The sequence below is a fragment of the Vipera ursinii genome (genome assembly GCF_947247035.1).
Source record: "Vipera ursinii genome assembly, chromosome: 1".
Lineage (NCBI taxonomy): Eukaryota > Metazoa > Chordata > Lepidosauria > Squamata > Viperidae > Vipera > Vipera ursinii.
In genome coordinates, this window is record NC_139512.1 from 6,912,766 (window position 1) to 6,925,084 (window position 12,319).

Below are 12,319 nucleotides of genomic sequence, written 5' to 3' on the forward strand. Positions count from 1 at the left end.
AATATAAAGATTTATTGCACACTTAAACTCTCTACGAGAATCTGAACTAACAGTCAAGGAAATTGGCAATAGGTAAGAATTAGTGGAATTCAAGGTGGGCTGGACTTAGATCTCTTGAGAAGGGACTCATGACATGCCTGACCCCTCCCTCAGGCTCAGCCTGGTCATCTCTTATAGTCGTAAATGTAAGGACCAATCATGAGCCAATTTTTCCCAGTGCCATTGTAACTTTGAATGGTCGTTAAATGAATGGTCATAACTCAAAGACTAGCTGTACTTCCCTATTATTTAGCCTGCCTCCCCTTTCTTTCAATTTCAACCAAAGTCGTAATCATAATCATAATCATAATAATATGATGATGATAAAGTTGGAAGGGACCTTGGAGGTCTTCTAGTCCAGGGGTGTCAAACTCAATTTCATTGAGGGCCGCATCAACATTGCGGTTGCCCTCAGGGGGGCCAGGTGGGTATGGCCAGGGTGGGCGTGGCCTACTGGGTGGGCGTGGCTGGAGTACGTATGGCCTACTGGGTGGGCGTGGCCAGCTCTACATCATTTGCATCAAGGGTGCCTATGGGGGCCTGGGCAAGAGTGGGACAGATCTGAGGGTCTCTGGCAGGAGGAGGGTCTCTGGGCCAGGCCAAGGCAGGGGGGGGGGCGTTCCCTCACTGTTTCCAGGATGGCTTTGCGGGCCACATGAAACCACTTTGTGGGCCGGATCTGGCCCCCGGGCCTTGTGTTTGACATGTCTGTTCTAGTCCAAACCCCTGCTTAGGCAGGAAACCCTATACCATTTCAGACAAATGGCTGTCCAGTCTCTTCTTAAAAACTTCCATTGTTGGAGCATTCATGGCTTCTGGAGGCAGGTTGCTCCACTGATTAATTGTTTTCACTGTCAGGGAATTTCTCCTTAGTTCTAGGTTGCTTCTCTCTTTGGTTAGTTTCCATCTGTTGCTGCTTCTCCTGCCTTCAGGTGCTTTGGAGAATAGCTTGACTCCCTCTTCTTTATGGCAACCCCTGAGATATTGGAAGACTGCTATCCTGTCACCCCTCGTCCTTCTCTTCATCAAACTAGACATACCCAATTCCAGCAACCGTTAGTCCCTTAATCATCTTTGTTGCTCTTCATGATCTTGCTTTTGATTTTAATAGAGAACAAATTGTCCTCTTTTGCAACTGCTTTTTAGGTGTTTACAATGAATGAGTGCAGGAACTAGGATCATCTAGTCTAATGGAAGAGGAGAACTACGGGCGATAGGATAGGGGTCTTCCAATATTTGAAGGGCTGTTAGAGAGAGGAAGAGGGTCAACCTATTCTCAAAAGCTCCTGAGGGCAAGATGAGAAGTGAGGAATGGGAACTTTTCAAAGAGAGATCCAACCTAGAATTAAGAAGTTTTCTGTCAGTGAGAATAATTCATCAGTAGAACAGCTTACTTCCAGAAGTTGTGGGTGCTCCAACACTGGAGATTTTTTTTTTAAAAAAGGCAACCATTTGTCTAGAGTAGTATAGTATAGGGCAGGGGTAGGCAACCTTGGCTCTTTTATGACTCATGGACTTCAACTCCCAGAATTCCTGAGTCAGCTATGCTGACTCAGGAATTCTGGGAGTTGAAGTCCATGAGTCATAAAAGAGCCAAGGTTGCCTACCCCTGGTATAGGGTCTCCTGGTTGAGGAGGGAGTTGGACTAGAGCAGGGGTCCCCAACCCCTGTTGCATGGACCGGGACCGGTTCACGACCTGTTGGGAACTGGGTTGTTCAAGCGAAAGTGAAACTTTATTTGCGCATGTGTGAGATTAGGTTGCGCGCAGGAAACCACCCCCTCCCCCATGCCGCTGCTGTGGAGCCAAAAAGATTGGACACCACTGGAATAGAAGACTTCCAAGGTTCCTTCCAACTCTGTCATTCTTGTTCTGTCTTCCCTTTTGCCGGCTGAATACAGCCATTCATTTATTCGTTCATTCCCAAAGCCGTTTTCATCCTGGTAGCTCTCTGCTGAACCCGCTCCAGGGTTTTTATGTCACTTGTAAAATGCAAAGCCCACCAGAGGATTATCAAGCAAGGCCTAGCCCTGTGGTGGCGAACCTATGGCACGTGTGCCACAGGTGGCACACAGAGCCCTCTCTGTGGTCCTGCACGCTGTTGCCCCAGTCCTTCAGCTGGGTTTTATAAAACCTTTTCGCTTTAGGCCTCTGCTGCCGTGTGCAAAAAAAAAAAGGTCCAATCAATCAATCAATTTCAACTTCTCGCGGGGAAAAAAAAAAGATCTCACCAAGTTGGAACTGACTGATTGAACTTTTTAATTCCCACCCAGTCTGCCGTTACCACTGCAGCCACGCCCACCCAATTGGCCACACCCACTGAATGGGCCACGCCCCCCCAGCACCCAACAATACATAAGTGGGTTTCGGGTTGCAGTTTGGCAGTCTCTAAAAGGTTCGCCATCACTGGCCTAGCCCAAGGGTTTGCAAAGCTTCAAGGCTTCTAGCTGAAAGGTGAAAAGATTCATATGATCTGAAGAAAAACCACTCGGAAGGTTGAGAGTAGCGGCAGATGTTTCTCTGCTAGGGCGCACAGAAAAAAAATATCTGCTGTGAACTCGACGTAGGCATCAGGAAGGGCATCCAGCCAGTAAATGCTCAGCTCCATTCAGTTGCTCTGATTCCACCCTGAATAAAGGCATTAAGGAGCCGTAAAAAGAAGAGAGAGAGAAAAAAAGGCTTCTAGTCGGAAAGAAGAATTAGCCAGTTTCCTTGATGAGGAAGCCGAAGCTCAAGAGGCAGAAAATTGTCTGTGCTTGCATGAATGTTTTTTCCCCTTAGCCTTAACCTCATTTTGTGGAACGTTGATGATGGTGTTATCCATTCAGCCGTGTCCGACTCTTGGTGATTTTATGGGCCAGGTTGCTCCACCTGTTCCAATCTTGTATTACTTTTTTGAGTTTTTCTGTATTCTGGCTGGTGTCAGCTTTGATAGCATCCAGCCAATGCATTCTTTGGCATCCTCGTCCCCTTTTTACCGCTAACTCTTCCAAATACAATTGCTTTCTCCGGTGAATTCCCCCGTATGACATGGCCAAAATAAGTAATTTTTGCCTTCTCACTGACATGTCTGGTGTTATGAGCTCCAGTACTTTCTTGTTGGCCATCTTTGCTATCCAAGGATGTGGAACGCTAGGATTCTGCAGAACGCAGTCTGCAAAATGTTGGACTATTGATTTTTACTTATCTATTTTTTTACATTTTTTTTAAACCTCTCATCTTCCTCAAAGAGAGACTAGGTTGGCTACTCTTAATCGTGAGGATAACCCTGCTTAATAATAAGGACACTATTAGTCCCGGGTGCATTTTGATGAGTGTGCCAGAAGCACAGCTGAAGTTCAGTTTTACCCCAAAGCTGACACTATATACTAGGCAACGAATGAAGGCGAATATACGTGTCCCAGGTTGAAGTTGCAGGATCCAATCTGGGTCAGTCACGGGGACCAAAGATTTTGTCTTCTGAGCTTTCGACTCGTGCTGGAGACCATCCTCAAGGGAACTTTTCTGTCTAGCAGAGAATGTGCTGGTTTGTGTGTGGAATTTATTGTGTTTGTAAATACCACATAGAGAACACCGCACACACACACTGCTAGAGAGAGGTCCCCTGAAGATGGCCTCCAGCACGAATCCAAAAAGCTCAGAAGACAGCAAGTGAGGGTCTCTAATCAAGAGAAAGTCTTGCAAGCCAACATATCGTACAGGTAGTCCTTGACTTACAACCATGCATTTAGTGAGGATTCAAAGTTGGAACAGCACTGAAAAGAGAGGCTTCCAACCAGTGGTGGGATTCAAACATGTGAACAACCGGTTCTCTGTGTGGATGCCACTTCCAGAAGTCTGTTCTGGGCCTGGGCAACGAAAAATTAGCTACCGGTTCTGCCGAAGTGGTGCGATCCGGCTGAATCCCACCCCTGCTTACAACCATTTCTCACATTTAACGTCACAGCATCCCCACAGTTATGTGATCTAAATTGATGTGGTTGGCAACTGGAATGCATTTGTGACAACTGCATGCACCCCGGGGTCAGGTGATAGCCATTTGCAACCTTCCCAACTGGCTCCCACCAAGCAAAGCGATTGGGGGAAGCTGTATTAGTTTAATGACTGCATGATTCACTTAACAACTGTGGCAAAGAAAAGGTCGTAAATATGGGGTGTGGCTTGCTTAGCCACCTTGCTTAGCAAGGGAAATTCTGGTCTCGGTTGTGATTGCAAATATTACACCAACAAGGAGGGATACGCAATGTATTGTATGTACACACAGGATATTTGGGGGCAAGTATGAATGAATCCCGAGTGCCGCGTAACAGAGTGAGCGCCTGTTACTCGTCCCAGCTTCTGCCAACCTAGCAGTTCTAAAGCACGTAAAAATGCAAGTAGAAAAATAGGGACCACTACGGTGGGAAGGTAACAGCGTTCCGTGCGCCTTTGGCGTCTAGTCATGCCGGCCACATGACCACGGAGACGTCCTCGGACAAACTCTGGCTCTTCGGCTTTGAAACGGAGATGAGCACCGGCCCCTAGAGTCAGAAACGACTAGCACGCATGTGCGGGGGAACCTTTACCTTTACCTTTTAAGAATGATTTTAATAGGAATATTGAGGCTCTCGCCATGCAAAATCAGCCTCACCGAGCATAAGAACCTCCAGTTCCAAAGTGGAGTAAAAATTTGGAGGAAGTTAAGCTTTCCAAAGGATCCCGAAGCCAGTCTTGATTCAGATTGCACAGCTCTCTCTCTTAGCATCAAAAAGATTGGAAACCTAATTGTTTTACATCTCTTATAAAAATTGTCTGAAAGCCAAACTCTGTAGCTGAGAAAACACGGCGTGCTCCTTGTTTGGAGCTGGGATGCTGGATCCATTAACATCTATAATATTAATTTTTATTCCATAATTAGCCCTTGCAGATGAGAAATCGACGCAGCTTTCCGGTTTCCTTAATGAGCTTTCTAGGGAAGACTTGGCTGATGAAACCTGTAGATCTTTTTACATAAGCTTTGCCAACCAATCAGGTCTCTACCCAGCACTGTCTTTCTGGTGGGCAGCCAGGTACAGAATGGAGCTAAAGGTGTATTCTTAAAATTGCCTGCTAAGCGACAGCAAACCGAGGCTCACCTTTTTGATACCTTAAGTTTGGTTTATTCCTTAGCTTTTTGAAATATTTTGATATAGACACTCCTTGCCCTCTTCCTCTGTTTTCAGACTGCCTTGGCTTAAAAGCAGAACAGCTGACACTCCTTCCTTCTTTTCTGGACGCTGAAGTGTGTAGGTGTGTGGCTTTTGTTTGGGGCAAGAATGGGTGATTTGTGGCCTCAGGGATGCATGTGGTTCTCAGGTTCCGTTTTGCTGATCTGGATTGCTGAAAAAGGACACCCGGACTCTTCATTTTAGGGAGAAACTAGGACCACGAGACATAAGCTGCAAAAAGGTAGACAACCACTAGATGGAAGCAGAAAGATAGGATTTTCCTTATCTTTTTGCTGCCATCTGCTGGTCAGCTTTTGCAGCGCAGTTCTGGTCATGTTGGGCAGTGTCGCTCATTTTCAGAGGTATGGGCTTCAGCTTCAGCGTGTGAAGTCCACACAACTGAAGGCTGCCAAGGATGAGAAGCACCGCTCTAGAGAAACACTTGAAAATTGCAACGTGTATTTCCATTTTATAAGATTGCTAACTCAGAATCGATTCTTAGTAATTAAGACTGAACGTAACTATAGTGCTCAGTTCTATTCAGTGGTTTGCATAGTGTTGTGCACGGTCATTGTTAAATATTTTTAGTTTATGTTTGGTAGTGATTCTTAAGCCCTCTAAAGTGACATTTTCATTCAGTTTCTCATAATAATTTATATTTTAGAAGGCCGTAGTCTCCAGGATGCTTTTAAATACCTGGTTTATTTAGTTGCATTATTTTGCTTTATCCTTGTCTCGTGTTCTCTTTTGTGCTTGTTTATATATTACGAGAGAGAGAGAGAGAGAGAGAGAGAGAGAAAGAAAGAAAGCCATATTAAAAAGAAAAGAAACAACAAAATTGTAGCATAATTCTTATAAAGTAGGCTTATCACAAGGATTTCTTTCTTAAAAAATAGAGGTTTCTCAGATCTCCTTCCAAAACCATGTATGCAATGTGTCCTTTTTCATTTCCAGGCCCTCAGGATTACCTGTATTATGTATATTCACAGCCTTGAGTGACATACAAAGTAATAAAGGTGGGATAATGATTTAATAAATAAATTAATAACATTAAAACTCCCCCTTAAAAACAAACCTAATTAAACCCTAATCAGTCCAGGTTTCCAAGCTTAGAACGCTGGCCTGCCAAGGTGTAATTCTGTAATTCCGTTTAAAGCAGTGGAGATACCCAAAGTTTATTTCAGTTTCCTTAAAGAAGATGCCAGAAAAATTAAAAAGCAACCGAGGGCCTTTTTCTGATATTTGAGGTGAAGTGTTTTACAACTTTTTCTTTTTGCCGTCTGGACATTGTTTAACATTTGTTTTAACAACTCATTATAGCTAAAGCTAAGTGTAGCAAATACAGGTAATCCTTGACTGTTGTTAAGTGAGATGTGTTAAGTGAATTTTGCCCCACCTTTCTTGCCACAACTGTTAAGTGAACCATTGCCGTTAAGTTAGTAACACAATTGTTAAGTGAATCTGGCTTCCCCATTGGCTTTGCTTATCAGAAGGTCGCAAAATGTGATTATGTGATCCCAGGACAAGGCAGCCATCAAAAATCTGAACCGGTTGCCAAGCATCTGAATTTTGATCATGGGGATGCTGCAACGGTCGTAAGTGTGAAAAACGGTCATGTCTCTTTTTCCAGTGCCGTCGTAACTTCAAATAGACACTGAATGAACTGTAAGTCGAGGACTACCTGTATTGTTTTGCTGTTTAATAATTGGAGGATTGTGTTTTAAAATTGCTAGTGAGACAGTCTAAGATTTTATTTTATTATTTTATTTTATTTTATTTATTTTATTTTATTTTATTATTTTATTTATTTTATTTTATTTTATTTTATTATTTTATTTATTTTATTTTATTTTATTATTTTATTTTATTTTATTGACTTCATTTTGTTTCATTTCACTGAAGAGGTGAGATTTCTTTTAAGCAAATGATTGATGCAACCCCAACATCTTTGAATATTGAGATGGGCGGCACATTAATTAATGAATTAAATAATTAAATAAATCTTTTTTTCTGGCTCTAATCAGCCAAATATTTCCGTGGAGATCTGTTTAGACTTGAGATGAGATTTTGAGAGGGTTTTGTTGCAATCCGAGGACTGCTCATAGTTCTTTTTTGCTGTTAACTTTTTATATTTATTCAAAAAGGTAAAATACAAAACTCCAAAAGAAAAAAAGAGATTTTTTTTTAACTAAAACAACAAAAAACATAAATAAACAAGACATTGGGGGGGGGAAGTGCATTTTTTATTTTTTATTTTTAAAAGAGAGACACAAACAGATATGCAGCTTTTTCTTTGAGGCGGCGGAAAACTGTACCAGCATGAAATTGTTGGCCATTACTGCCAGTCTCTAATCCAGCCGATGCCCTGTCCGTAAATCGCTGTCACTGGTTCTAAAGAACTGAGATGGTTGCCTTTTGCAAAAAAAATGTTTTCTGTATGGAAACAGGCGGGGAGGGGTGAGGGGGGAGGAAAGGGGCTTCCCCATGGGATTTTTTTTTTCAATTTCCCCTTCCCATCACAGTCCTCGGACAAACATCTTGCTTGAATGCACCTTTGGGTGCCCTGCGTGGGTGATGACACATTAAGCCCTCCGCACTGGGGTCATGGGAAGTTGGTCACCGTTTCCTTCCATCTCTTTAAAATTAGTTCTGATCAGCTAAATATAATCTGAGATGCTTAAGAGGCAGAAGATAAGAGAGCAAACAGCAGGGCAGGGAAATGAAAAATACCGGCGCTTGGAATTCACCAACGCGAATGGAAAGCTCCTTGAAACCGGCAATAACCGTTTTCAGACCCTCCGCCGTGCTGTTAACGGCTGGATCCTTAGACGCTGAAAGTGTAATGGAGGCAGTCCTCGTCTTACGTCCACAACCGAGCCCAAGATTTCTGTTGTTAAGTGAGACATTTGCTAAGTGAGTTTGGCCCCATTTTACAACTTTCCTTGTAGCGTACTTTTAAGTGAATCACTGCAGTTGTTAACGGTGGTTAAGTGTTGCAAAAGGGAAACCCCATGACCTTGGGACACAGTCATAAATATGAACCAGTTGCCAAGCGTCCAAATTCTGATCACTGCAGCCGTCGTAAATATGAACCACTTGCCAGGCAAGTGGTTTTGATCATGTGATCCTGGGGAATGCTGCAATGGTCGTGTGAAAAACAAGTCACTTTTTCCAGTGCTGTTGTCACTTTGAAGGATCTCTAAATAAACTGTTGTAAGTCGAGAACTGCCTGTATAATAATATTTATAGTGTACAGATAGTCCTTGACGGTTGACCACAATTGTACCCAAAATTTCCATTGCTAAACAATGACAGGCAGCTGTTCAAGTGAGTTTCGCCCCATTTCACGACCTTGTTTGGCACAGTTGTTCAATGAATTATAGCAGTTGTTAAGTGAATCATGCAGTTGTTAAGCGAATCCCGGCCTCCCCCAGCTGGGAAGGTTACAAGTGGTGATCAACGTGACCCTGAGGGCAGCTGTTACAAATACATGCCAATGGCCAGCTTTCTAAGGTAGTCCTTGTTATATACAGGGTTTGTTGCTTGATTGACAAGACAAGGCGTTCAGCAAGAATCATTCTTTATTTGCTTACAGGAACTGTACTGAGGAACAGGGCTGCGAATGCAGCTATTTATACCCTGGCCTCTAGGTGGTGGCCAATAGGTTTAAAGCAACCTATTGCCACCCTAGAAACAGCCAATGGCTGCGCTGGAGACGGGTTGTCTGAGGAGCTGGGAGCCCAGCTTCCCTGCTTAAACAACATTCCAGCAATTAACCCCACATGATACTCTTTAGTAAGACAAAACCCAATACATTACAGTCCTTTTAAAAAGTTTCTTTATGTCCTCGCTTACGCAGCACACTGAAATCATGTCATAATAATGGCAGGGAAGTGGAAAAACTGACTGTTGCTGATTCTGAGGCTTATTGTGGGCAGCAGGTCAGAATGGGAAGGTTAATTACTCCAGAGTTGGAATAATCCCAGGTTACAGACTAACTTTGCCATCATGGTTTTAAAGTGATTTGAAATGGATTTGCTTGCTACGTGACTCCTTTCTCCCCCTTGTAGGATCAGTAGTTCATGCAACAGCTAAAAATATCCCTTAGATTTCCATAAAAACTAAAAAATCTCCAGATTCACAGAGTAGGAGCTGTGATGATTAAGCTGGTTTGGAATTAGATTCAACTCTCACTTCAAATATGGTTTTGCCAGTCTAAAAACTCCTGAATATACAAATAACATCCCTTTTTTTTCATCTTATCAAAGCTCTTTCATCCCCTGGACTGCAATGGGCCGAAAAAAGATACAGATTAGCCGAATCTTGGACCAACGGAACCGGCAGGTAAGTGCCTCTAAAGCAGAAGTGGACTAGCAATCAGATGGACCTGTGACCAGATTTTTCTGCTATGGACTACAGCTCCCATCATCTCTAGCCAACCTGGAGAGACTGTTTAAATTGAAGGAGCCATTTTAAAAGTCATAGGGCTGTAAGTTGAGGACTATCTGGAAGGAAGGAAGGAAGGAAGGAAGTAAGGAAGGAAGGAAGGAAGGAAGGAAGGAAGGGAGGGAGGGAGGGAGGGAGGAAGCCAGGAAGGAAGGAAGGAAGAAGAAGAGAAAAGGGGAAGGAAGGAAGAGAAGGGAAGGGAGGAGGAAAAGAAGGGAAGGGAAGGAAGAAAGAAAGAAAAAGAGGAAAGGAGAAAAGGAAAAAGAGAGGAAAAATAAAAAAGAAGGAGCTTATGAGAGAGGAAAAGATTTAAAAACTTGCTGACTCATTACACTTGTTAAAGGGACCGTGCTCTCCACCCACTTAGCCAGAAACATTATTAAGTGACTTTGGGTAATCCTTTTTTTCTTTTCTTAATCCAGGCTTCTCACAGGATTGTTTGGGGATAAAATGAGACGTACCTCAGTCTACACCCTTTTCAGTTCTCAAAGTCATTTGTCTTTGGGAGTTAACTCGCGAACCAGAGTCAACAACCATCGGTTTGCCCAGCGTAGCTGCACGGTTGAGAAATGCAGGCCCAAAACGTTTTGAAGCAAAGGAAGAGCGAGAAAAGCATTATGGGGGCTTAAGGAGGGAGTCATGCAGGGGTCTTCAAACTTGGCCCTTTTACGACTTGTGGACTTCAAATCCCAGAATTCCTCAGTCAGGCACGTGTGCCTGGCTGAGGGATTCTGGGAGTTAAAGTCCACAAGTCATAAAAGGGCCAAGTTTGAAGAGCCCTGGAGTAACGCCTTTGTGTTGACAGAAACTGAGTGCCAGATGATTCTGTAGGCTTTAAATTCCTGGCCAAATCTGCCCCATTTCTTACAGGTAGACCTTGACTTACAACAGTTCACTTAGTGACCATTCAAAGTTACAACAAGTGATGGTTATGATTGTTTTCCACACTTACTGGCTGTTGCGGCGTCCCCATGGTCATGTGATCAAAATTGAGAGGCTCGGCCGCTGATTCACGTTTATGACGGTCGCAGTGTCCCGGGGGGGGGGGGTGTCACGTGAACCCTTTTTGCGACCTTCTGCCAAGCAAAGTCAAGGGGGAAGCCAGATTTCCCTCACAGCCGTGTGACTAACTTAACAACTGCAGTGATTCACTTAACAGCTGTGGCGAGAAGGGTCGCAAAATGGGGGCCCTTGACAAATGTCTCACTTAGCAACAGATTGGGCTCGACTGTGCTTGTGAGTCAAGGACTAGCTGTGTTTTGTTTCTCCTGCCCTGTGTTAGGTCACCTTCACCAAGAGGAAGTTTGGGTTGATGAAAAAGGCCTACGAGCTCAGCGTACTGTGTGACTGTGAGATCGCCCTGATCATTTTCAACAGCACCAACCGGCTCTTCCAGTATGCCAGCACGGACATGGACAAGGTTCTCTTGAAGTACACGGAGTACAGTGAACCCCACGAGAGCCGAACCAACTCGGATATTCTGGAGGTAAAACGTGGGAAGGCTCCTAAAATTCAAAGGTGCTTTTTCAGTGGCAACGGGACTTCCTTGTTTGGTTGTTTCGCTTCTCATCCAAGAAGCTTCTTCAGCTCCGTCTGGATGGTGGGGATTGGAAGGATTTATACTCCTCGCAGACAGCTGGTCATTTGCATTCTTTTAGAGCAGGGGTCCCCAACCCCCAGTCCGTGGACCGGTACCAGGCCACGGCATGCCAGCAACCAGTCTGCACAAACGAGCAAAGCCCCATCCGCGAGATGCAGGCAGCACACAAAACCACGCACTCACCGGTCTGCGGAAAAACCTTTCTCCATGGAACCGGTCCCTGGTGCCCAAAAGGTTGGAGACCTCTGTTTTAGACAGTCATTGAGGCCACTTGGAGGCTTATCTGTGTCGTCAGGGTCACCTGAGTAGTGCAAACGGGTGTGGAGCCTTCTTGGAACTGCTGAAAGGACTGTGTTGTAGACTGTCATATCCTTCCCCCTCTGTTGAGAGAGGGCTGTTCAGTTTTGACACAGATGGCCTCTTTGACCCCTCTTTCAAACCAGCCATCCCCTCAGTCCAAAATGTGGACTTTGCCGTCTTCGAAAGAGTGGCCTTTTGTCTTTTAAATGCAGATGGACTGCTGACTCTTGTCCTGATGGGTTTGTTCTCCCATGTTGTGCCATGCATTTGTGAAGCGGTTGTTTTGTTCCCCCAACGTATAGATCTGCACGTGGCTCACTGCATTGTACTGCATATACCACATTGCTCTGTGTCTGAGTGTCTTATCCTTGGGGTGGACAAGCTGCTGTCCTAGTGTATTCTTGGGTTTGAAGTGCGCACGTATGTTGCGTTGGGGTTTGAAGTGTGCACTTTGAAAAGAACCTATGGGACAACCGTGACCTGGATGACTGAGAATCTCCACAGACACTAAAATTCAACTCCCTCAAACTGCTCTTCGGATTTTGGAATATCAGAAACCAGCTTAGTTGTTTTCTTGCAGACGTTTTGTTAACCCAACTAGGTAACATCATCCCTGACAAATAAGTAGTAACAGCCAAGCTTAGAGAGCATCGAGGGCCCCACAGCCCAGCCCTGAGCTAAAAATATTCTCAGGAATTCTGGGAGTTGAAGTCCACGAGTCATAAAAGAGCCAAGGTTGCCTACCCCTG

At 44.2% G+C, this 12,319-nt stretch overlaps 1 protein-coding gene across 1 annotated transcript in view; it reads left to right on the plus strand.

The window, feature by feature from the left end:
* The window catches only part of MEF2B (myocyte enhancer factor 2B), a 74,305-nt gene that overhangs the window by 48,208 nt on the left and 13,778 nt on the right, over positions 1-12,319 (plus strand). The window contains exons 2-3 of the mRNA XM_083365241.1: positions 9,493-9,568; positions 10,953-11,156. Coding sequence (XP_083221367.1) covers positions 9,515-9,568; positions 10,953-11,156 — 258 coding nt within the window. The 5' untranslated portion in view covers positions 9,493-9,514. The remainder of the gene's footprint in view (positions 1-9,492; positions 9,569-10,952; positions 11,157-12,319) is intronic.